The 27,611-nt window shown below is 43.5% G+C and overlaps 1 protein-coding gene across 1 annotated transcript in view; it reads left to right on the forward strand.

Annotated features, from left to right (window-relative positions):
* NPAS3 (neuronal PAS domain protein 3) overlaps positions 1–27,611 on the forward strand; it is a 287,095-nt gene that overhangs the window by 248,805 nt on the left and 10,679 nt on the right. Inside the window, exons 7-9 of the mRNA XM_068120941.2 lie at positions 904–1,010; positions 16,295–16,442; positions 18,926–19,041. Of these exons, the coding sequence (XP_067977042.2) occupies positions 904–1,010; positions 16,295–16,442; positions 18,926–19,041 (371 nt within the window). The remainder of the gene's footprint in view (positions 1–903; positions 1,011–16,294; positions 16,443–18,925; positions 19,042–27,611) is intronic.

Here is a 27,611-nt window from a genome sequence, read left to right on the forward strand (position 1 = left end):
TGTGACCCATCTTGTGTCGATCGCATCGCCAACATACCACCTTGAATGACTTCCTAGACTTGTGCTCCTCTTCAGTCGCTTTCACCTCCTTGTAGTGACCAAGGTATTCACTCACCCACAACACCATATCGGGTATAGGTCCTCACTATGAGCTGCTGACATCCCATTTTGAACACCCGGAGACAAAGTGCAAAGCCCTGCAGGTACTCGTATATTTCCATACGAGGCTGAATTGCACAGCCTGCATCTTTCTTATCACAGATAGGTTGATGACCTAGTCGTCTTCTATCACCTAACATACGTATAATTACTCCCCTCAGCCATTTCTGTCCTTTGGCCCTCTCCAACCCTTTATGGTCAAATATGCTTATCCTATAATGCAATCCTTTTTAACCCCTTCATATTTCTGCTTACTACTCGCCTCCACTCCTCTTCACACACTCTTCTTCCACCACTGGCCTCTCCTTCCTATCACCGAGTTCGTCCAATCACATTCTTCCTATCAAGACATTCACTGACATGATCCTTGCTTTTCATTTTGACCCCATTTCAGTGTTCTCTGTCCAAACTGTGCTTGTCAGTCTCTGCGCATCGTGTTTACCTGTTCCACGACTCTGTATTGCAAACAATGTGACCTCTCACACAGGGGGCAATCCAGGCTATGGAAGGGATGCTGTTCAGCTCTTCTGCAAACATAGACCTTTGTAAAAATAAATTAAATTAAAAACAAAACATGATTTTAAATCATTTCTTTAATCACATCCTGATTCAGCTACATAACATATAATAGGTTTTACGTTGTTTAAAAAATATGTGCAAGCTGTTTGAGTGTTCTCTTTGAACCCACACTGAGGCAGACGCTGTTATAACTGTTTTTGGGACCGGCGTGGCATATATTTGCAGGATAAGTGACTACATGGACCACACTGCAGGAGAGTTGCCTGGGAGGAGCTGCTATCATTTTATCCATGGAGAGGATGTGGAAGGGATCCGACAAAACCACATTGATTGTAAGACGAAGATACAAGCAGGCAACCGTTTGTTTTTTACTCAAGTGGTTAAATATGCAATTAGAACTGATTGATTACATAGTATGTTAGTACGGATTTTATATATGGTCTAGTGTATTTCTGCTCAAACTTAAAAAGAACAATTAATTTAAGCCTCACTGAGTGAGAATGGCTTTCCTACCCAAGTTATGCAACATAATGAAGACGCCATTTCTGGACCACATGACGCGTCCAAGATTGAGGTGTTTCAAACTCCAGTTCTGAAATTGTTGTTCAAAACAACTTTCGCCATCCTTGATCATCAGCCACAAAGTACCTTCTATAACTCTGTGTACTCTCACAATTATATATACACTACCAGTCAAAAGTTTAGGTACACCCAACATAATGTGTTTCATGTGCAAACTGAACATAAGATGTGAACAAAACTCTTACCAAAGATATATCTGCTTATCTACTGATAGTATACTGTGCTTCAATGCATCTTTCTTGTGTGAAATGCAGGTTTAAAGCAATTTTGGGAAATAGGTTGAAAAGTGCAATACAAAATCGAAACTGAAACTCGAAGTTAATGTTATTAACGTTTCATCTCAGGAGCAAAAACTGTTTACAAATACTCTGCTCTGTGTGGAATGAATTTTTGTGCTTCGTTTCCTCATCACGTGCAATGTCTATTATTGCCAGGCGTTGCAAAACAATAATGAGTGTTTTTGTGTTTCAGATTGCATGAACATGGGTGCCAAAGCTCAGCTAACACCACAAAGAATACAGGCAATTGTAACTTTGAGAAAACAAGGCCAATCCTTGAGATAAATTGCAAAAAATTTACTTGTCCTGTGATTCTGTTGTACACCGCTCCTTTCCTACACCATCTCCAGGCGCTGCATGACGTCATCGCTGGGCACCGAAGGGGGCCCGGTGATGACACGCGCTGAAAGGGAGTACTCAGTTTTCACTTCGGTTGTTTGTTTATTTGTTTTCCTTCTTATTTGTTTGTCTGGGCAATATTTCAGCCAACCTTTGAACTAGGAAGCTGAAATTTTGGCACAATAGTGAGCAAGTGCTTTGGCAAAAACGTAATTTTTTTGTTTTTTGATTAATCAATTAATTGATTAATTACTTAATTATTTTATTGATTAATTAAGTACTTTTTATTTCCTTTCTCATCTGGGCAATATCTCAGGCACCTTTTGAGTTAGGAAGCTGATATTTGGACATGACAATGACCAAGTGATTTGGCTGTAACCTGTATTTTTGATTTATTTATTAATCAATTGATCGATTAATTATTAAATTATTCGATTAATGACTTAATTAATTGGTTTTTTTAAAGTTACAGATTCAGATGAAACTGTGGTGGTTTAGTTATTATACAGGGTGAGCCAGAAATATGGTAATTTTTCACACTCGTGTGAAGGTAATAAAAAGTTGTATTTCAAAACAAATTTTTACAAGAAAGTGAAGTACATAACGTGGCATTTATTTGTGGAAAGGAACATCTAGGAGATGCGCACCATTTCCTCTGACACAATCCTCAAATCCTGGACGCCAATGATTCATGACGTTCTGCAACATGGCCATGTCAATATCATGCATTTCGGATCTGGTGTTTTCCTTAAGTTCATGAAGAGTTTGTGGACGGTTAACATACACTTTGTCCTTTAGATATGACCACAATAAATAATTACATGCAGTCAAATCGGGTGACCTCGCTGGCCATGGAATATCGCCGTTTCTGGAAATGGCATGCTTTGGAAAGAGCACCCTTACAGTAGTCATGGACACTGGTGCTGTGGGAGGTTGCACCATTATGCTGAAACCACGTCATTGGGCTCACTTCTGCAAATCTGTTTAATTCTCTGGAGCGGAGTTTGAAACCATGTCGGTATATCCAGCTGCAGTAACAGTGACGACATTTCCGTTATCGTTCTCAAAGAAGTAAGGCTCTATGATGCCGAACGACGAAAGTGCACACCACACTGTGACTTTGGGACTGTGTAACGGTTCATGTGCATTTCTCTTGGGTTTTCGGCTGCCCAAATATGAGTATTTTGCTTGTTGACATAGCCACAAAGATGAAAATGTGCTTCATCAGACATGAACAAATTGTTAGCAATGTTTTGGTTTTCATTTACATCCATAAATGAAAGCATTCCCTCGCAAAAATTATTGCGGGCAACCTCATCATCTTGGCTTAATTCCTGGACAGTTTGAATTTTATAGGGATGAAAGTTTAAATCCTTATGCAATATGCGGCGTAGTGACATGTAAGAAATTCTTAAGGATGATGCATGCTTTCGGCTGGAGCGATGTGGACTTCTCAAAACTGACTCCCTCACACGCTCAATGTTTTGTGCCATTCTTACTGATTTGGGTGCTCCAGGCGGTCTCTCTTTTAAAGTTGAACCGGTCCTCTCAAACTTCTGAACCCATAACTTGATAGCACGAACAGACGGCACATTTCCATGACGTTGAACATTGAAATGGAGTTTGAATTGACATTGTCCAGCAGTTGCACTATCATTATTCTTGTAAAAAGCTTTGATAGCGAAAGCGCGTTCTTCACGCGACCAGTTCGACATGGTCACTCAAGTGTTCTGCCTACAAAAAATAAAACTGAATCAGTAAAAAATAAGAATAATAAAAATGCATGTTATGTACAGTACTTCAATATCATGAATGAATTTATTTGGAAATACAATTTTTATTTCCTTCACAGGAATTTCAAAAATGACCATATTTCTGGCTCACCCAGCTCACCCATTGGCTCATATTACCCAATTTATTAATAATTTAATTATTTTACCATTATTAATTATTTATTTTCATTATTAATCACTTATTTATTTTCTTTCTCATCTGGGCAATATCTCAGGCACATTTTTAGCTAGGAAGCTGATATTTGGACACGATAGTGACCAAGTGTTGTGGCTCTAAAGTCTAAAGGATAGTTTTGTACACCATTTCTCTCCTATGCCATCTCCAGATGCTACATGACGTCATCGCCAGGCACCAAAGGGTGCCCAGCGATGATGCGTGCTGAAAGGGAGTACTCAGTTTTCACTCAGGTTGTTTTCTTTCTTTCTTTCCTGTTACTTGCAAAATCTAAGATTTTTCAAGTATATTGGTCTGTTGCGTTTGTGGTTCTGTCTGTCTGTCTGTCTGTTTGTCTGTCTGTTTGTTTGTCACCAGCCTACAGGTCACAATTTTCAACCGATCTTCATGAAACTTCACCAAATGGTAGAGTTGGTCATAAGCAAGAAGCCTATTGTTTTGGGGTCAAAAGGTCAAAAGGTCAACAACAGCCAAATGTCAACAACTTTGCCAGATTTATAAAATCCTCAATTTTCATCCGATTGACTTGAAATTTGAAGAGGACTTGCATATCTGGTCACTGAATTCAACCACCAAGTACTTTTGAGGTCAACATAGGCCAAAAGGTCAACATAGGCTGTATTTCTAAAATACTCAATTTTCATTGAATTGACTTGAAATTTGAAGAGGACTTGCATATCTGGTCACTGAATTCAACCACGAAGTATTTTTGAGGTCAACATAGGCCAAAAGGTCAACATAGGCCAAATTTATAAAATCCTCAATTTTCATCCATTTGACTTGAAATTTGAAGAGTACTTGCATATCTGATCACTGAATTCAACCACCGAGTATTTTTGAGGTCAACATTGGTCGAATTTCTAAAATCCTCAATTTTCATCCGATTGACTGGAAATATGAAGAGCATTTGCATATCTGGTAACTGAATTGAACCACAAATTATATTTTCGGTAAACATAGGCCAAAAGGTCAACATAGGCCGAATTTCTAAAATCACCAATTTTCATCCGATTGACTTGAAATTCTAAGAGGATTTACATATATGGTCACTGAATTCAACCACCAACTATTTTTCAGGTCAACATAGGCCAAAAGGTCAACATAGGCCAAGTTTTTAAAATCCTCAATTTTCATCTGATTGACTTGAAAATTGAACAGCATTTGCATATTGATTGAGTCACTAAATAGTGAAACTAACTATTTTTGAGGTGAAAAGGTCAAAGGGTAACTCAAGGTCAACCTTCCAAAATCTTTTTTCATCTGAAAAATCGTCACTTTTCTTCCTATTGACTCGAGCTTTGATCAAGATTGTCAATTTTAATCTTGATGAAATGGACAATTTGCTGTATCAATGGAATTTTTTTTCTTGGGGTGGGCTGTAGATTTTGCAAGTATCATGTGTGCATGACGTCTTCTTGTTTGTTTGTTTGTCCAGGCGATATCTCAGCCATCCTTTGAGCTAGGGACGTGAAATTTTGGCACAATAGTGACCAAGTGTTTTGGCAAACACAACTTTTTTCTTGTTTTTGATGAATCAATTAATTGATCAATTACTTAATTATTATATCAATTAATTAAGCACGTATTTATTTCCTTTCTCATCTGGACAATATCTCAGGCGCCTTTTTAGTAAGGAAGCTGATATTTGGACATGACAGTGACCAAGTGATTTGGCTGTAAATGGTATTTTGATTTCATGTTTAATCAATTCACTGATTATTTATTTAATTATTCAATTAATGGTGTAATAAAAACAATTTTTGAAGTTACAGGTTCGGATGAAACAGTGGTGGTTTAGGTATTCTATTAGCCAATTGATTAATTATTTTATGATTATTATTTATTTGTTTTCATTATTAATCTATTATTTATTTATTTCTTATCTGGGCAATATCTCAGGCACCTTTTGAGCTAGGAAGCTGATATTTGGGCACGACAGTGATGAAGTGATTTCGCTAAAAAGGATATTTTTGATTTATTGATTAATCAATTAATCGATTTATTATTTATTGATTAATCAATTAATTATTTAATTTTTGATTCCATAATTTAGTTAATTTTCAAAAAGTTACAGCTGTGGATGAAACACTTGTGGTTGAGATATGTTATTAGCCAATTGATTAAGAAATTATTTTACGATTATCGTTTATTGATTTTAATTCAACAATTAATCAATCAATTATTGTACACTTCTCCCTTCCAATACTGTCACTTTGTGCTGCATAATGGTATCTCCGGGTACCCAGGGCGCTCCGGCAATGCCACGCTGGAGAATGTTATTTATGGATTTGGCATGGGGGATGTACTTTGAATCCGATGTACTTTGAATGTATTTGTACTTGTGATTCTTGGTCGACCAGAACGTTTTCTTTCCACATTTTTACCAGTTTCATTGTCGTTTAATGGCACAAGCAACTGCAATTTCTAACACTTGCAAATTTTTTGCAATTTATCTCAAGGATTGGCCTTGTTTTCTCAAAGTTACAATTGCCTGTATTCTTTGTGGTGTTAGCTGAGCTTTGGCACCCATGTTCATGCAATCTGAAACACAAAAACACTCATTATTGTTTTGCAACGCCTGGCAATAATAGACATTGCACGTGATGAGGAAACGAAGCACAAAAATTCATTCCACACAGAGCAGAGTATTTGTAAACAGTTTTTGCTCCTGAGATGAAACGTTAATAACATTAACTTCGCGTTTCAGTTTCGATTTTGTATTGCACTTTTCAACCTATTTCCCAAAATTGCTTTAACCTTCGTTTCACACAAGAAAGATGCATTGAAGCACAATATATTACGAGTAGATAAGCAGATATACAGTGCATTCAGAAAGTATTCAGACCCCTTCACTTTTTTCACATTTTGTTATGTTGCAGCCTTATGCTGAAATCGTTTAAATTCATTTTTTCCCTCATCAATCTACACTCAATACCCCATAATGACAAAGAAAAAACAGGATTTTAGCAAGTTTTGCAAATTTATTAAAAAGAAAAAACTGAAACATCACATTGACATAAGTATTCATACCCTTTGCTATGACACTTGAAATTTAGCTCAGGTGCCTCCCATTTCTCTTGATCATCTTTGATATGTTTCTGCACCTTGACTGGAGTCCACCTGTGGTAAATTCAATTGATTGGACATGATTTGGAAAGGCACACACCTGTCTCTATAAGTTCTCACACCTGACAATGCATATCAGAGCAAAAACCAAGCCATGAGGTCGAAGGAACTGCCTGCAGAGCTCAGGGACCGGATTGTGTCGAGGCACAGATCTGGGGAAGCCTACAAAAAAAAAATCTGCTGCATTGAAGGTTGCCAAGAGCACAGTGGCCTCCATAATTCTTAAATGGAAGAGGTTTGGAACAACCAGGACTCTTCCTAGAGCTGGCTGCCCGGCCAAACTGAGCAATGGGGGGAGAAGGGCCTTGGTAAGAGAGGTGACCAAGAACCCGATGGTCACTCTGGCTGAGGTCCAGAGATCCTGTGTGTAGATGGGAGAAACTTCCAGAAGGACAACCATCACTGCAACACTCCACCAATCTGGGCTATATGGCAGAGTGGCCAGACGGAAGCCTCTCCTCAGTGAAAGATACATGAAAGACCGCTAGGAGTTTGCAAAAAAGCACCTAAAGGACTCTCAGACTGTGAGAAACAAGATTCTGTGGTCTGAGGAAACCAACATTGAACTGTTTGGCCTCAATTATAAGCGTCATGTCTGGAGGAAACCAGGCACCGCTCATCACCTGCCCAATACTATCCCAACGGTGAAGCATGGTGGTGGCAGCATCATGCTGTGGGGATGTTTTTCAGCAGCAGGGACTGGGGGACTGGTCAGGGTTGAAGGAACAATGAACGGAGAAAAGTACAGAGATATCCTTAATGAAAACCTGAAACATAGCAGTCAGGACCTCAGACTGGGCCGAAGGTTCACCTTCCAACAGGACAATGACCCGAAGCACACAGCCAAGACAACACAGGAGTCGCTTAGGGACAACTCTGTGAAGGTCTTTGAGTGGCCCAGCCAGAGCCCTGACCTGAACCCAATCGAACATCACTGGAGAGACCTGAAAATGGCTGTCCACCGACGGTCCCCATCCAACCTGACAGAGCTTGAGAGGATCTGCAGAGAAGAATGGCAGAAAATCCCCAAATCCAGGTGTGCAAAGCTTGTCGCGTCATACCCAAGAAGACTCGAGGCTGTAATCGCTGCCAAAGGTGCTTCAACTAAGTACTGAGTTAAGGATCTGAATACTTATGTCAATGTGATATTTCAGTTTTTTCTTTTTAATAAATTTGCAAAACTCTCTAAAATCCTGTTTTCTCTTTGTCATTATGGGGTATTGAATGTAGATTGATGAGGGGGAAAAAATGAATTTAAACGATTTCAGCATAAGGCTGCAACATAACAAAATGTGAAAAAGGGTCCTAAAATCAGCCCACGGGTCCAAAAACCCTGCTCTGCCGCTCTATCTCACCCTCTATCTGTTCTTTTCACCCTCTCTTTTGCTCGAGTTCGTCTGCCAGAATCTTGGAAATCAGCAAATATTACCGCTTTACACAAAAACGGTGAAAAAACAGATCCTTGCAACGACAGCATGCTCCCAATTATCAGCAAAGTCATGGAATCCATCATTTCTTCGGATATCAAATCCTTCCTCTTCTCCAATGGCTCGATCTCCGATCATCAATTTAGATTCAGACCAGGTCATTATACTCTGGACATGCTGCTTCTGCCATCTCAACAATGGATTGAGGTCCTCAATGCCAAACAGGAAATCAGAGCTGTCCCCCTTGACATCTCATGTGCCTTCGATACGGTCTGGCACCCAGCTCTGCTCACCAAACTCTCCTCCTATGGTATCCATGGAAATCCCCACGCATGGCTTGCGGACTTCCTCTCTGGTCGTAGTCAACGTGTGGCCTTGGATGGATTTCCCTAATCTCCCCTACCTTTTCCCTAATCCATTAATTCAGATATGAAATCTTTCCTCTTCTCCAATGGCTTGATCTCTGATCATCAATTTGGTTTCAGACCTGGTCACTCTACTCTGGACATGCTGCTTCTGCTTTCTCAACAATGCATGGAGGTCCTCAACGCCAAACAGGAAATTCGAGCTGTCTCCCTTGACATTTCACGTGCCTTCGATACGGTCTGGCACCCCGCTCTGCTCACCAAACTCTCCTCCTTTGGTATCCATGGAAATCTCCACGCATGGCTGGCGGACTTCCTCTCTCGTCGTAGTCAAGGTGTGGCCCTGAATGGGTTTCTCTCATCTCCTCTTCCTGTTCAGGCTGGAGTTCCCCAAGGTAGTGTTCTGGGCCCTGTGCTTTTTCTGGTCTTCATCAATGATCTCTCTGACTCTCTTGAAAATCCTCTCTATCTCTTTGCTGATGACTCTACTCTCTGTCGCTCCATTCCTCATCCCTCAGATCGGCAGTCTGCAGCCTCCTCACTCTCTGCAGACCTGGACAAAATCACAGACTGGGCAAACAAATGGAACATGTCTTTCAATCCTGATAAATCTCACACTCTTACGATGTCTCTCCGAAAAGACCGACTGGAAAACCCTCCCATCCACTTTCTGAATAATCCTCTCCAAGAAGTTCTGTCACTCAAGCTTTTGGGTCTCACTATATGCCATGATCTTTCCTGGGAAAACCACATTTCAAATCTGGCCTCCAAAGCCAGTCCCGACTGGGCATCCTCCATCGTGCGAAGTCCTTCCTTGGCACACCTGAGCTCCTCACCACATACAAGGCTTTCATCCGCAGCTCTATAGAATACTGCTCTCCCCTCTGGTCTGCTGCTCCTGCCTCACAACTAGCTCGTCTTCACGCTGTTGAAACCAAAGTGTTCAGAATCATTGGAATCTCCCGCGATGAAGCTAACTCCAAGGGCCTTTCACTCACTCACCGCAGGCAGGTTGGTGGTCTTTCCGTCTTCTACCGACTCCTCTCTGGCCTTGCCCCCCCCCCCCCCCCCCCAGCTCTCTCGGGGCTCTGTCCCCCAAATATTCCTACAGGTCGCACAAGATCTGCCTGCAACCCTCTTATGGTTAAACTGCCAAAATCAAGACTTTCTGCTCACCTTCACTCCTTCATTCCTCTTTTCTCCCGCCCCTGGAACAAACTCCCTCACTCTCTTCAATCCCACTCCACCCTCCAGGTCTTTAAAACAGCTGTTCACCACCATCTCTTATCCTCCCCCATCCAAAACCTTGATCTTTTCGACCCCCGCTAATTTCGGTCCCCTTGTGTTTTATACCTCTCCCCCCCCCCCCCCCCCTTCCCACGCCTCCTGCCCCCAAGCCCTCTCCCTCCCACACTTCTCCCTGCTCTCAAATGTTGTGGTTGTGTGCTTCCCCTTCTCTCCCCATCTTGTCTTCCGCTCCCTCTTTTTGTATATTTTGTTTGTCTGGTTGATTTGTTTGTGAAATAAATGTTAGCTCTTTCACGAGCCTCGATTCAGTATACAAAAAAAAAAAAAAAAAAAAACCTGTTCAGGCTGGAGTTCCCCAAGGTTATGATCTCTTCGACCCTCTGGAAAATCCTCTCCATCTCTTTGCTGATGATTCCACTCTCTGCCGCTCCATTCCTCATCCTCAGATCGGCAGTCTGCAGCCTCCTCACTCTCTGCAGACCTGGACAAAATCACAGACTGGTCAAACAAGTGGAACATGTCTTTCAATCCTGACAAATCTCACACTCTTACTATGTCTCTCCGAAAAGATCGACTGGACAATCCTCCCATCTACTTTCTCAACAATCCTCTCCAAGAAGTTCTGTCGCTCAAGCTTTTGGGTTTCACCATCCGCCATGATCTTTCCTGGGAAAACCACATTTCCAAGCTGGCGTCCAAAGCCAGTCGCTGACTGGGCATCCTCCGTCATGCAAAGTCCTTCCTTGGCACAACTGAGCTCCTCACCACATACAAGGCTTTCATTCGCAGCTCAATGGAATACTCTTCTCCCCTCTGGGCCGGTGCTCCTGCCTCACACGTAGCTCGGCTTCACGCTGTTGAAACCAAAGTTTCAGAATCATTGGAATCTCCCGCGATGAATCTGAGTTTGAGGGCCTTTCACTCACTCAACGCAGGCAAGTTGGTGGTCTTTTTGTCTTCTACCGACTCCTCTCCGGCCTTGCTCCCCCAGCTGTCTCTGTGCTCTGTCCTCCAAATATCCCTACAGGTTGCACAAGATCTGCCAGCAACCCTCTTATGGTTAACCTGCCAAAATCTAGGCTCTCTGCTCACCTTCACACTTTCATTCCTCTTTTCTCCCGCCTCTGGAACAAACTCCCCCACTCCCTTCAATCCCACTCCTCCCTCCAGGTCTTTAAAACAGCTGTTCACCACCATCTCTTGTCTTCCCCATCCAAAACCTTGATCTTTTCTACCCCTGCTAATTCACCCAGATCCATTTTTTGGAAATTCCAACTTCTTTCCTGGAAGTCCTTGCAGTGTCCATGTGTTTTATACGTCTCCCTCCTCCCCCCAAGCCCTCTCCCTCCCACAGATCTCTCGATGTCCCTGCTCTCAAATGTTGTGTTTGCGTCCTTCCCCCTCTCTCCCCATCTTGTCTACCGCTCCCCTTATTTTGTGTTTTATGTGTCGGTTTGACCTTTTGTGTGATTAATGTTAGCTCTTTCACGAGCCTCGATCTTGTATACAAAAAAAAAAAAGTGAAGGGGTCTGAATACTTTCTGAATGCACTGTACATGTATGTATATATATATATATATATGTGTATATATATGTATGTATATATATATATATATGTATATATATATATGTATACATATATGCATACATATATGCTGTTTTCACATTAGCAATTCAGTAAATTATTACGCTATGTAAAATTTCATGATGTTGAATGTCACATGCTTTATTCAGCCAATCATTGACCCACAAAAGGAATATGTTGTGGCTGCAATGAAGTTCATTGACGTTGCATTTGCAGATTAATGGTAAAAATTTTATACGATGAAGTGCACTTAGAAAAATATCATGATCAAATTTATTCATTCTCATTTTTTGAAATTTGAGCTGATTTGTTTTGAGCCTATAAATGGCGGTTCTTTGTAGTGTTAGTAATTTTTATAATCAGGAGTAATGCTCATATGAACAATATTGGAATGAGGTCAGAAGAATCTGACACGATGATTTGGTTTCCAATTTAAGATAAGCCCTTGTTAGCACACCATGAGGACTGTCACAGCATTTATAGGTCAGGAAGACTCCTAATTAGACAATATGGTATACCATGCCACACAATCTGTTCGGAATGAGAGTTTAATGCGGTTATATATTTGGTGACAACACTTTCTAAGAGACGTCATTTGACAATTGCAGAGCCTTGATGACTTGTTAAAAAGCTGTCAATTGTGCTTTTGCCTCACGTTAGGTCACAAATCCCATTTCAATCATCAATCCAGATAGTCTTTCCTGATTTAGTCTCAAAACATTTCGAAATTTTATTCCTTGATATACAGACTTGGCATTTAATATGGAATTTTTTTTTTGTGGGGGTGAACTTACTTTTCAAGATGTCTTGGAACCAAAAGTTCATGGGAATTATGTTGAAATTATTCTAGATTTTGTTAATGTGACCTTTAAAAGAAACAAAAACCACATTTGACATTTCGAAACAAATAAATTGATCCTTGAAAGTGATGTAAACTGATATCAAACTCAATTCATGGACAGTACTGTGTTAAACTTCTGTACGTTTTCCAGAAGTATCTCTTTATTTTGCACATTAGCCAATTTTTTTTTTAACAAAAACAAAAGTTAAATTACGACTGGGATTACGGACAGTAAAATTACAGTTCAGTACTTCGTGTAACCCCCACGAGCATTCAGGAGAGCACGTACACGTTGAGGCATGCTGTTCAAGAGATTTGCCAAGGTTTGGACAGGAGTCGCTTGCCATGCAGTGACAATAGCCTGCTGCAATTCACGCACAGAGGTCGACTGCTGGTCCAAGTGGTCGATTTGACGCGTTAATTCTGCCCACAAGTTCTCTATCGGATTCATATCCGGGGACATGGTAGGCCACTCCATATGCTCTACACCACGGTCAGCAAGAAAGTGTTGGATCATGCGAGCACGATGAGGCCGTGCATTGTCATCTTGGAAGACAAAGTTTCCTCGAAAGGCTGCACGAGCAAATGGAAGCAATGTTTCTTCCAGAATGGCCCTGTACTTGAACTTGTTCAGGTTTCCATTCAGAACAACCAGGTCAGTTTTTCCCCCTGCATGAAAAGCAGCCCAAACGATCACCCCACCACCTCCAGCTTGGACTCTTGGCACTATACGATCTTTGTTGTAGGCTTCATGCACTTGTCTGCGCACTCGGACGCGGCCATCTTGACGATAGACCAGAAATCTAGACTCGTCACTGAAGATCACGTGATTCCAGTGTCCTGGCTGCCATTGACGGTGCTCTCTGGCCCACTGCAATCGGCGCTGGTGGTGTTGTCTGGTCAGGCGTGGCTTTCTCAGGGGATGCCTGGCACGATAGCCTGCTTGAACCAGTCGTTGGTTGACTAGCCTTCTGGATACAGGCACATTTATCAGTTGCTGCCACTCAGCCCTAAGCCGATTAGCTGACTTGGTACGGCCATTGCGGACTAACTGGTGCAGCTGGCGATCATCCCTCCTTGTGGTTCTGCGGGGACGTCCTCGCCTCGGTATTGGAGTAGGGACACCCCTCTGAGCATTTCCTTTCAGGATCTTTGACACCTGACCTTGAGTGATGCCATACTGCCGAGCAATAGCACGCTGTTTCATGCCGTAATTTCGTAAAGCCACCACTCCATGACAAACAGCATTGTCGAGTTGATGGACCATCTCCACAGGAAGCGGCAATAACTTTTGGAGACGTGCAGCAGTTGTTTTCCACTAATACAGAACGCAACAACACTTGTATACCCGACTGTGAAGCCAATCATCAAATGCACCTGTCCGTACATTTTGCCACGCCACCTGTGATATAATCCTGTTGTTGACTTCTTGCTGCGACAGACAATCAGTGACATGGTTCTTTTAACAAATAAATCACCAAAGTGCAAAAGAAACTCACCAGATTGATATACTGAGTTAAGAAAGTAAACCCAAGTCAAGAAAATTATATATATTCCATATTAAATGCCAAGTCTGTAAATGCGGAAGATTTGATTATGCCCTAAGTATTAAGCATTTGCTCTATAATACAAATTAGTTTTGTTTTTAATAAGTCATGCATTGCTCATTCTGCTGTAAGTGAGCATTTGTGGGAAAGTGCATGCCATTTTGCTGGAAGATAGAAGCTTGCTGTTTGTATTGTTCTCCAGGATTAGAATGTCTCTTTTCCTTAGTACTTTGACAGTTTAATTACTTTGCCTTGGCTGGAGTTAGGCAGAAACACCCCAGCCTTTGGGTGGGACATTAAGCTGGTTATTCCTTCCCACTTACAGGATTAACATGTCCCTTGGTATCTTTCGCAAATAATTATAAGAAAATATTCAAACAGTTTCTCCAAATGAATCAAAAACGATCAAACACATTGGGGTTAATGCTATTCTAATATTGATCTCCATTTAGATTTGCACATCAAACGGTAATATCTCAAAATATTTACAAAGAATTGTGAGAACCACTTCTCATCAGATCCAATGAATGATTCTCATCAGATTTCGAAAAGACCTTTATCAAAAATGATCGCAGATTTTTTTTTAAGGGGAATGGTAAAGCACAAAATGTTTATACTAGAAAGCATCTGAAAATGCAAATCCCGTCCACGTGCGTTTGTATTTTAGACTTCCTCTTCTTCTTCCATATGCTCAAAATAACGAAAACGGTTTTTAAAAATACAAAATGAAAATTGATGATTTCATGCAACCTTGACCTTTGAGGTTTATATGTAAAAAATAATCAGCTTCTAGCATTTGATTGGTGAATCAATCCTATGACTCAATATGCAAATTCTTAAGATTTCAGGTCAATTGGACGGAAATTGACTATTTTATGCAACCTTGACCTTTGTCCTTTTGATCTAAAAACAAACAAGCATCCGACTCCTATCTTTTGATTGGTTAACCAATTCAGTGACCCTATATGCAAATTCTTTAAATTCCAGGTCAATCGGGTGGAAATTGGTGATTTTATGCAACCTTGACCTTTGTCCTTTTGATCTAAAAACAAACAAACATCCGACTCCTATCTTTTGATGAGTGAACCAATTGAGTGACCCGATATGCAAATCTTACTATAAGTCACCAAATGTCTGTCTGTCTGTCCCCAGGTACCGCAAAAACGGCTGAACCGATCGCAACGAAATTTTGGGTGGGTAATCCTGGGAACCCCTGGAGTAAAATAGGCTATATTGTTTTTCCAATTTTCCAATTTTTCCAATTCTCCAATTTTCCAGTTTTCCAAACACGATGGAATAATATTTATCGATATGAACAGTGATGTGGCTTTTATTGAAATTCTACAAATACTGTTTAGATTTTGATGATTTGCGTGTGATATGATTTAACGGATGTTTATATAAATCGTTTAAAATATAAAAAGCCTTCAATTTCTGATATTTTGCCTTTTCATTTGGGCCTCCCAATTGAAGCCCGCCCATAGGGTGGGTACCGTTGCTAGTTCTTTGAATTACAGGTCAATCGGGTGAAAATTTGTGATTTTATGCAACCTTGACCTTTGATGTTTTGATCATAAAAAACAATCAGCTTCTAGATTTTGATTGGTGAATCAATTCATTGACCAAATATGCAAATTCTGAAAATTTCAGTTCAATCGGATGATAATTGGTGATTTTACGTGATGCTGACCTTTGACCTAATGACCAAATTATTAATTTGCTTTCTCCATAATCTCATAATAAAGCTTTGGTGAAAATTTGTTCACAATAGCTCAAATGGTAAAAAAAAAAGTTACGGCCCGGACAGACATGCACACACACAGACAGCAGTGATTGCAAAACCTCGTCCCCTGTGCAATGGATAAACCAATGAAATCACTCTTCCATAAGCCTCGATTTTTTAAATATTGAAATGCTATGACATTCCGTAATGCAGGCCCTTTACCTGCCCTTCATCGATAAGCATTATATGAAATAACATATAATGTATGATGTTACACCTTTCTAAACAAGACAAAGTATTGTTCCCTGAAAACATCAGCTTAACCAGTACCTACAGCCTTGTCCTGTCTCGTTCTTTCTTCCACCAGCATTGATTGGAGACCATCAAGAACTGAGTGATCTGAACACCTGTCGTATATAATTTAGGATGTCATGTAATCTTGTCATCGATTGACAAAATGTGCTGGTGTGGCTGAAATAGCCCCGTATGTCATGTTATTTTCGTGCTAGACTTGTGCCTCAGCTTCTCCTGTTTACAAAGCAAATGTCCACCCTGGTCTCATCCCTGGCGGCCTAACCATTTTTCAGTGCTGAAAAAAGGGCAATGCGTCACCAAGTACTATCGCTGGATGCAGAAGAGCGGTGGATACGTCTGGATCCAGTCCAGCGCCACCATTGCCATCAACACCAAGAACGTTAATGAGAAAACCATCGTTTGGATCAATTATGTCCTGAGGTATGCTTCTCTCAAGGCTTTTACTGCTAATTGGAATCTTGCATTATTGATGTAGTTGTGCATATGAAGGTTCTTTTTTTTTTATCCCAATGACAAGCTGCATTGATCCAAGCATTACTCATGGAGGAGCTTTGACATCTTTGATTAATTGGATTGCCATAAAATGTACATTCATTGTTTTGTTCAAACCTATATCATTCGTTACAAGCAAAAGTATTCTCAATGGGGTGTTTTTTAGAAACTGGTTAGTTTGAGTTGAGGAATTTTTGACAATAAATTTGAAAACTAAATTTTGGGTTCTACATTGGCAACCATTTAAAATATGGCATAAAAGGGGATAAATCAACAAATCAAAACTATATTGTGTGTGGATATATATATATATATATATATATATATATGTATATATATATATATATATATATATATACATATATATATATATATATATATATATATATATATATATATATATATATATATATATATACAGTATATATACAGTTGTGGCCAAACATAATGGCATCCTTCCAATTTTTTCAAATAACTCACAATTTTCTCTAAAAATAAATAGGAATTGACAAAAGTGTTTAGTCTCCACAATTCTTTATTTCACTCTTAATATTACAGAACCTTTGTTTTTGATTCAGAACTTAATATCTCCTTTTAAATGGGAAAATAAAAAGAAATGGCATTGACAAAATTATTGACACCCTAGATTTAATATTTAGTAGCACAGCCTCTGGACAAAATAACTGCAGCCAAGCGCTTCCTATAGCCATGAATGAGCTTCCTCCACCTCTCCACTGGTAGTTTGGCCCACTCTTCTTGTGCAAACTGCTCCAGGTCTCCCAGATTTGAAGCGTCCCTTCTCCAAACTGCTGTTTTCAGATCTCCCCGCAGGTGTTCAATGGGATTTAGATCTGGATTCATTGCTGGCCACTCCAGAACAGTCCAACGTTTTGTATTGAACCATTCCTGGGTGGTTTGTGAAGTGTGTTTGGGGTCATTGTCCTGCTGAAAGCCCCATGACCTTCGGACGGAGACCCAGCTTTCTGACACAGGGTTGATCATTGCGCTCCAAAATGCCTTGGTAATCTCCTGATTTCATGATGCCATGCACACATTTAAGGCACCCAGTGCCAGAGGCAGCATAACAACCCCCAAAACATCATTGAACCTCCTCCATTTTTGACTGAAGGGAAGGTGTTCTTTTCTATGAAGGCTTCATTTTTGTTTTCTGTAAACATAGACATGATGTGCTTCACCAAAAAGCTCTAATTTGGTCTCATCTGTCCACAGGATATTCTCCCAGAGGATTTTGGCTTGTTCAGGTATGTTTTGGCCAACTCCAGTTGGGCTTTCTTATGTCTCTCTCTCAGCAGTGGAGTCCTCCATCGAACCCCCTTTCAGTGAGTTGGCGACGGATGGTGTGAGTTGAAATTGTCGTACCTTGTCTCTGAAGGTCAGCTTGAATCTGTTTGGCAGTTGATTGAGGTGATTTCTCCACTATTTGAACAATCCTTTGCTGCAATCTTCAATCAAGTTTTCTCTTGTGGCCACGTCCAGGGCGGTTGGCTACAGTGCCATGGGCCACTTCCTGATAACCTTGCGTATGGTGGACACAGGAACAACAAGGTATCTGGAGTTGGACTTGGATCCTTGAGATTGTCCATGCCTGGCTACAATCATGTGTCTGACCTCCTCAGACAATTTTCTGGTTTTCTTTCTTTTCTCTATGCTCATTGCGGTACACTTCATGACACAAAACAGCAGAATGACTCCTTTTCTCTATTCAAACTGGTTGAATTAGTGATTTTTATATTTCAGGCACCTGCAACTCACCATAGGTGAGTTCAATTCCAAAGTAAAGGAGAATCACCTACTTGAAATCTAATTATTTCTAACAACTTCTAAAAGGTGCCAATAATATTGTCCGGGCCATTTTAGGGTATGTGTGTGGAATAAGCTGAGATATAGTAATCTTTTCAGCTTTTTTGTTTTGTTTCACTGCAATGCAAAGAAATACATTTGTGGATACGAAAAGATTTTTTAATTTCAATAATTTTCTGGAAGAAATGGCGCATTGTTTGAAAAAAGTGCAAGGGTGCCAATATTTATAGCCATGACTGTATACACCCAGTATGTATAATTGAAAAGTTTCTGCGAACGAGGTCCAATAGTCAAAAAATGCCAACTTTTTCCATTTCAATGTAATGAATAATAATAAATTACTTTCTTGTGAGTTGTTTATCGCAGTATATTTAGATATAAAAAAACATGTTGGCATACCTTGGACTATTGTGAGTATCTCGTTTGTATAACTTTTTGAACCCGTCACTTAAGTTCCATGATAGGCATACATGTGATGGCTGCATAGTACTTTTCTTCTTTCCATCCAAAATGCAATTAATGGCGAGATTATTTTGTGACACCTCTGATTTTCTCAGCTTTAATGGTCTTTTTTCATTTCTGTTCCACAGTGACCCAGAGTTCAAGGATTGTCCCTTGGATGTGCAACAATTACCTCACTTGTACAAAAAGCCCTCCGAGTCGTCAGAAACGTCGGACTCTGATTCGGATTCAAAGGGTAACTCAGGTGAGAGCACGCTGGGCTGTCCACGCCTGTTTGCAATCAATAGCAAAATTGAAAATGTGGTGTGTGCATCAGCATCTTCTTGCTCAAGCCATTTCTCTGAGGAGGGCAGGGCAGATTGAAAAAGCCTTCTTGATGCAGTCCAAAGTCGATTGCTCCCTCTGAGGACCAAAGTTTGCCGCAAGGTGCTGTCCATTCACCTTGATACGTTTTCATGCTGTCAGAGAAGGCTAAAGCACTGAATGAGTTTCAAATGAAGCGAAATAATTTTCGACCTTTTTCTCTTATTCTTTTTATGATTTTAATAACCTGAAATTATCTGACGCTCACAAAGGAAACTTGCAGTATCACCTGAAACCCATCAACTATATTTATTTTTTTTAATTGCCAGAGCACAGCAGATAACTGCAGTCAGAATATTTTTAAAAGATTGAGAGGTTGACACTTTTGGAATTTTCCATCTGATCTTGTTACTATAGCTCAATTAGAGACAACAGCAGCAGAGGAACACAATACAATGCCTCTCAGGTATGACGTAAATCTGGAAGGCCTCCAATGTGCATGCAGCTGTGAGAGAAAGGTGGGAGTTGTAAGGTGCATATTGTTGGTCATCATCTCCACCTGCGGATTTCAGAAGGTGGAACAGAGCCCTCCCAGGTATATATATATATATATATATATATATATATATATATATATATATTGTTACGGATCGCCGTTAGATGTTATTTCGACCGAGCGGTGGTGTATTACCGCGACCTAACAGTTATTCCCCGACTAGACCCCGATTCCACCCAAACGTTGACCAAATCGCGCTATGCTAAATCAATGATGGAAAGGACACAACGACTGGGATAGATGAAACGACGCAAGGGGTACAGTTCTCAAGACCTCCGGAGGAGGATATAATTACAGTGGGGGAGAAAAGGGGTAGATTACAAGGTAGTGAGGTAAAGGCACAGAAGAGATAGGCACTTAGTTACAGTCTTATCTTATCCCAGACAGACCACAGACAAACGGAACAAGGCTGACTTACACAGGGATTGATGGCAGGGAAGGACAGGTAGTTCGATAGCACAAGGTGCACCTTGGCTCGGGGACAGGATCAAGCACGGTCCAAGAGATGCAGGGAGGCCTCACAGCGCTCGGAGGTGGCGTCTTTCTTTCTCCAAGCTCAGCGCGCATCTGACGTCACCTCCCTCTTCCTGCGCATGCTCAGCGGGGGAGTGACACGCCCTCGGCTGGTTGGCTCCGCCCCAGATGGGACCGGTCCGCTGCTTCCATTGGGTGCGGGGGTTACCGGGCTCCGCCCTTGACGAGGAGCTGACAGGGAGCCCCTATTTGGTAACCCCGTCGAGCACATGTTCGATGGCGGCTCGCTGGGAAGGCCTCATGCCCTCCCAACACCCCCTACCAACCAAGCCGGAGTGAGGACGCGCACTCCCTGTGCACGCCGCCGCCGTTGCTGTTGTTGTTGTTGTTGTTGCTGAACCGTGAGGAAGAGCTGCGGGGAGGTATTGGGAGGTCCTAAACTTCCTAACGGTGCCATACAATCACATTCTGGTGCAACGAAGGGTCAGAATTAATGGAAACGAGTCCTTAACTGACATAGACTAAGAATAACTAGCAAGATGTCCTATAGTTGTCTTACATGAGATGCGGTGAACCTGGGCACGACATTTAATGGGGGAAATAGGGGGAGGTCGGGTCTACAGAGTGTTGTTTACAGAAAATGGGACTAGGGAATGGGGGATTGGGGATAGTTGGGAAGTATTGAGGAAATAGGGGAATATTTACAAGCGGATATGGATGGATGCAAATCCCATATCCGCAACATTGCACCCTTCTCTACCTCGGGGCGTCCCGACCCGATAAATTTTTACCTACGTTAGTGTGGCACTCAGATGTAGTTCCCTCTACTATTAACTCAACCCTGAGTGCGACAGTTTTACAGATGTTCACAAATGAGTAAATATGTCCCCCTGCGACGTTGCACCCTTCTCCTAACAGAAACACACCCACAGGATAACCGAATCGCGGAAAGCATCCTCAAACTAAACATACAGCCGGTAGGGAGCATCATTTATACAAGACTGATATTTACACTACGATCCAGGACCTGTTCTTTGAGGAGCACATGCAGATGTTATGCATAGAGAGAGAGAGCACGTATGCCAGCATCGATACACCAACCCACGAGTGCCCTGTGGCCCTACGGCCTTTAATAATGTGCAGAGCACCCCGTCCAAGCACCAAAAGCACCACCCCATTATGCACAGTCAGCACCATCCGGTGCACCAATAAAGTGTTCAATAATAAATGCACAATCAAGTGTCCATGGTCACCGGTGGTGTTGCAGCCGGCCGATGTTCTGCCGCTGGTCTTGCCTTCATGGAGTGCACTTGGCCTTCTGGCTTCTTTAGAAATAAAGAAAGGCGCCAACCGCGTCCATTTCTAAATTGTGGCCATCAGGGGGGCCAACTAAAAGTGGTTCACCTGTATGGCATAAGTGCCACGTTGACCCAGAGGTCCATCCACGGGTGGTGCTTGACCGCAAAAGAACTGCGGTCCATTGTGGGCGGCCACAAAAATTGCGGTCCATATGGTGTATCGATCCAGGCAGCAAGCAGCGGAGGTACAGGCCCACAACTGCGGAGCCAGCACCTCTCTCTCCTCTCTCTCTGCCCCAAAGCCAGATCCTCGGAGGTGGGAGACAAAAGAAGACAAGTGAGTAAGGTGGTAAGGGCGCAAAAGTGCACGCAATTCAAGGTAATGCACACTGGGGGCACATGGGAACCAGGTGAAACAGGTACGTTCCTACCGTATGCCCCCCCCCCCCACCCACCAGGTAACCTACATTGCCCCTCCCTTACCCCTTACTGTATCCACAAAACACAACACTACCCATAAACATCTACTTTACACATCAACAACGTCCCTACTGTCTTCCCCGTTCCTCCCATAAACCAAATTCGTCTTCTCTCCCTCCTAACCAATCAAATTTGCCATTTCCAACTCTCATCAAAATTTGCCATCTCCAACTCAACATCAAAATTTGCCATCACCAATTCATCATCAGTCCCTCCTAAGGAGGGAGAGATGGAATCACCCCAATGTCTCATCCACGTCGTGATGCGTCTCACAAATCCACACAGCAATTCTCCTTTCCTGCAACACAGAACAAAGGAACACAGGTGTGGAGTCATCATCATCACCTCAGGTAAGTGGCTGCGTATGGTGCGACAGGTTCATCAATCCTAACTATTTCCTAAATGACTTTAACAACTTTACATTACCCGGGGTCTTTCCCTGCCAATCCATTGGCCAACTTACACTATGGGTTCAAAAAACCAATTCCCATTGACCAAACTGTGGTGCTTCTCAAGTTGGGGTCTCACTCCCCCGATTCATCACTCGGTGCCCCCGCACAATTTCGGTGGCTGGGTCGTGTGACGCTCCCAGCTGGTCCGCCCACCTGCACACCTCCACCACTGTTGTTGCCTACCGAGCTCACCTGCTCCTCACCCTAACCTAACTAACTGGGGAAGGCCCTCTTGCACTCTCACCCCCTCAGTGCCCTCTCTGGCACGGCCTGCCCGATCCACACCCGGGATCCTCAGGCACCCACTGACACTAACGGCTCCCAGAGCCCACCTGCGGCCTCACCTGGCTGACATCTAACAGTGGCGGAGTGCCCAACCATTCACACTCATACTAACAGGCCACACGACCAGCCAATTTCACCACACCAATGCACCCATCCACAATACCATTCTGCAACCGCACCACAAATGCCAATATCCAACCACAATTTACCTATACCTTCTAACTATTCTTTAAACTACCCTCCCCGGGTACTCGTGAAAAGGGGTCCACTCTTCCCCCATCCACACCTTCGCACCATGCACACCACTCCGTACCACTTACTCCAACTCTCTCCACACCACTCATTCTCTGCTCCATATATTCCACACACCTGTACTTGCACACCTGTGCTCTCATACTTGGTGCCGCCTGCACCCTTCTCTCCCCCAAGCGCATTCGCGCTGATCCACAACACTCACTACTCATACACTGCTCCACACAACTGTCCAGTTCTCACACAGCATCATCTCATCTAACTACTCCCCTCTAAAACTTGCGCTTCCCAGTCGTCCCTTTAAACTATGGCGCTCCCTCGTCATCATCCACTCTAATCTACCTGCGTCCCCTCTACAGGTATCCTTGTCACTAACTAACCTTAACGTTACCTAATGTCATCTTCGCTAGATCCCTACACACAATATCCTAACCCACCCGGGCTAGTTTTCACTGCCATACACCCCATAATCTATAGCGCATTTGCCCCCCCATTCATGGGAAGGGTGGCAGGGATGCCACCCTTACCCACCGTCATACGGCGCGAGTGGGACCTTGTGGGACCACCTCGTATGTGAGTCGTTGCCCGCCTGCCGGACCCCGTGCGTCGCCCCTTGCGGGGTCAGCGCGGGGCCGAACCGGCCGGGCCCCCACAGTACATTACCCCCAAGGGGCTCCCGTGGCTCCCCTGTCCCTCTAAAAACTACCCCTGTTGGTGTCGATGCATGGGTCACACTTCCGCAACCCGCTACCCATTCCATACCACCACAACCTTGCTCACTCACACCTCGCACCTCTCCCATCACCGGACCCTCTCGCTCGCACCCTCGTTCCATACCCTCCGGACCAGCCATACACCTCACTCTTGGCCTCTCACGAACATCCGGGTCCATCTCGACCCCCAAGCTTATTAAATCACCTGGCGCATCATACGCACGACCATATTGGTCACCACTTACACCGGGTCCTCTTTCTCTTCACTTCTCCTCCATCACCTGCGAATCCCTCATCCGGTTAATGAGCACATCATCACGATCCGAACACAGACTTTGGACCAATTCTTTTACTTCCTCCTTTATCTCTTTCTTATCCTCTCTCCGTCACTTCTTAATTTCGCTCACCCCTTCTTCCACTTCTTCTAATTTCTGCTTCACCTCCTTCATCTCCTCGTGCGCCCCCTTAAGTTCTTCCTCTAACTCCACCTTATTTTTTTCTATGTGCTCCCGCACCTCCCGCTCTTTAACCTCCATCACCTCTACCACCTTGTTCATTTTCCTCGTCAGGTCCTCATGTACCGTCTGACACTCTTTTTTAATTACCCCTACGTCCTTTTTCATCTCCTTCTGTGTCGATTTTAAACCCTCTATTACCGCTGTGTTCTTCTTTACCTGGTCCCCCAACTCCTTTTGTCCCACTGTCAGTTGTTCTACTCCCAGCGTCAACTCCTCTATACCACCTTGCAATTTTACAGTCCCCTTTCTCACCTCCTTCTCCATGCGCTCCTTACAGTGCCTCACCTCCTCGCGCACTCCTCCGACCTCCTCACTCACACCTCTTCTGATCTCTTCTCCCATCACTTGCATCTCCTGCCCAGATGCCACCCTCATCTGCTCCATTTCCTCCCTGTGAGCATCCAATTTAGTTTCTACCCCCATTCTGACCCCCTCTATCTGCTGCCCCATTTTTTTAACTTCCCTTTCCGCTTGGTCCCTCATGTCCCTCAATTTGCCTTCCATACTGTTTTCTAACCCCTCTAACCCATTTTTCACTCCCTCTATCTGATTCTCCTGGGCAGCCATTCTATTTTCCACCCCCGTTAACCCATGTTTCATCCCTTCTATCCCATTGTCTAATCCCTCAAATTTATTTCCCATCTTGTTTAACCCGTCTCTTAATTGCTCACTCTGAGCATCCATCTGGTTCCCCAATTGCTGACTATTAGCCCTCATCTCGTACTTCTGCAGGTTGAGGGACGCCTGCATTTGTACCATAAATTGCTCCATGAGGGCCTGCATTTGGGCCATCCCTCCCACTTGTGCAGCGGGTGCGGCCGCCGTAGCCATGTGCGAGGCGCCATTTTGCGCGCCCGCAACCTCGTGCGCGAGAGCGCCATCTTGCGAACCTGCCGCCCTCACTGCTTCGCTCTCCTCATGTCCCTCAATTTGGTCCTGGATCGACCCTGCCTCACTCTCCTCTACCGGAACCCAGCCGTCTTGATCTGCCATAGCGCGACTTTCAAAATTCGGGTTTTTTGTAAAACAAAATCAAATTTCGGTGTCTTTATAATTTTGACCAAATTTTTTCCTAGATGTTTTAAAAAAAATTTGGTTCGGGCCTCGAATCCCACTCCTGACACCAATTGTTACGGATCGCCGTTAGATGTTATTTCGACCGAGCGGTGGTGTATTACCGCGACCTAACAGTTATTCCCCGACTAGACCCCGATTCCACCCAAACGTTGACCAAATCGCGCTATGCTAAATCAATGATGGAAAGGACACAACGACTGGGATAGATGAAACGACGCAAGGGGTACAGTTCTCAAGACCTCCGGAGGAGGATATAATTACAGTGGGGGAGAAAAGGGGTAGATTACAAGGTAGTGAGGTAAAGGCACAGAAGAGATAGGCACTTAGTTACAGTCTTATCTTATCCCAGACAGACCACAGACAAACGGAACAAGGCTGACTTACACAGGGATTGATGGCAGGGAAGGACAGGTAGTTCGATAGCACAAGGTGCACCTTGGCTCGGGCACAGGATCAAGCACGGTCCAAGAGATGCAGGGAGGCCTCACAGCGCTCGGAGGTGGCGTCTTTCTTTCTCCAAGCTCAGCGCGCATCTGACGTCACCTCCCTCTTCCTGCGCATGCTCAGCGGGGAGTGACACGCCCTCGGCTGGTTGGCTCCGCCCCAGATGGGACCGGTCCGCCGCTTCCATTGGGTGCGGGGGTAACCGGGCTCCGCCCTTGATGAGGAGCTGACAGGGAGCCCCTATTTGGTAACCCCGTCGAGCACATGTTCGATGGCGGCTCGCTGGGAAGGCCTCATGCCCTCCCAACACCCCCTACCAACCAAGCCGGAGTGAGGACGCGCACTCCCTGTGCACGCCGCCGCCGTTGCTGTTGTTGTTGTTGTTGTTGCTGAACCGTGAGGAAGAGCTGCGGGGAGGTATTGGGAGGTCCTAAACTTCCTAACGGTGCCATACAATCACATTCTGGTGCAACGAAGGGTCAGAATTAATGGAAACGAGTCCTTAACTGACATAGACTAAGAATAACTAGCAAGATGTCCTATAGTTGTCTTACATGAGATGCGGTGAACCTGGGCACGACATTTAATGGGGGAAATAGGGGGAGGTCGGGTCTACAGAGTGTTGTTTACAGAAAATGGGACTAGGGAATGGGGGATTGGGGATAGTTGGGAAGTATTGAGGAAATAGGGGAATATTTACAAGCGGATATGGATGGATGCAAATCCCATATCCACAACAATATATATATATATATATATATATATATATATATATATATATATATATATATATATATATATATATATATAGTTACGGTATCCGGAGCGGAATCTCACTCCCGGCACCAAATGTGTTTTGATGCTCGGAGCATTCGAATTCCGCTCCAAGACACCGAATGTGTTACGGCCCGGGGTTCGGGTTTACTCCGAGGGGGTTAACCTCCGTTCCCTCCCAAACTTACCGGACCTGCGGCTGCTGTGCACGAATAACTTTGTGCTTAGCAGGTTGCGAATCAGCAACTACGAACGCCAATCGGGGACCGTGCCATACATACCCTCCTGCGGTTTCCTTTGTTCCCTGATGGAAATTTAGATGGCCGAGTGAAAACTGTTGGTCACCGCCAGAGGGATGCCAAAGTCGTTACAGTCTATGTTAGACTGGATACGAAGAATGGCGGATCAATGAAGAAGAGACATTCACGGACAGAAAGTAAGGAAAACGTTTTAACAATTTGATTTATTTCAGATATTTACAATGTGATTATTGTAATAACAAAGAAAAAGGGACGAGAAGCAGGAACTTGGTTTATTATACGCATTATTACGATTACTACGGATATACATCACATGGGTGCCCAGCACACTCTCACTGGGAGGGAAGGGGAACGAACAACAAAGGAACCTGCTAGCACAAAGGCTATGTGCTCCCAAATTCTTCTCTACGCGTCGACAACCGTCCCGCCGTCGCCACCGAGAAGCACGAGCAGGTAACAACGATCCCAACACGGACCGGCAGAGTGAGGTCGATCGTCAGCATGGCAAAGTGACCCAGGCCAAGAGAGGAGCACACGTGCTAGGCCAACAATCCAGGCCCCAGGAGTGGAGCACACGTGCCCAGCGTATCCAGCAGTCAGACAGGCCTGGAGCCAAAAAAGAGACAGGCCCAGAATGTAACATTGCCGGTGTAGAGGCCTGTGAGAGGGAGACCAGCCAAGAGCACAAAATGTCCATGTGCTCAGTGGGGCGAGAGAGACCTGTCAGAGAGAGAAGTGTCCACGTGCAAGAGCCAGCACAACTACGACCGCCTGCGATGCCAGCCACGAACCGAGAGGGTAAAAAAATGTCTTCAAAATCCCTTTGTTCGCCCTCCAAGGGGGAGGGGGGAAATCTTGGAAGTCTCCTGGCTCCCGATTGGTGGAGCCCGTAACTCCGCCCCTTTCACCCTGATTTTCCCCAACACAT

Source organism: Myxine glutinosa, chromosome 6, assembly GCF_964187855.1.
Source record: "Myxine glutinosa chromosome 6, kmMyxGlut1.1, whole genome shotgun sequence".
In the NCBI taxonomy this organism is placed as follows: domain Eukaryota; kingdom Metazoa; phylum Chordata; class Myxini; order Myxiniformes; family Myxinidae; genus Myxine; species Myxine glutinosa.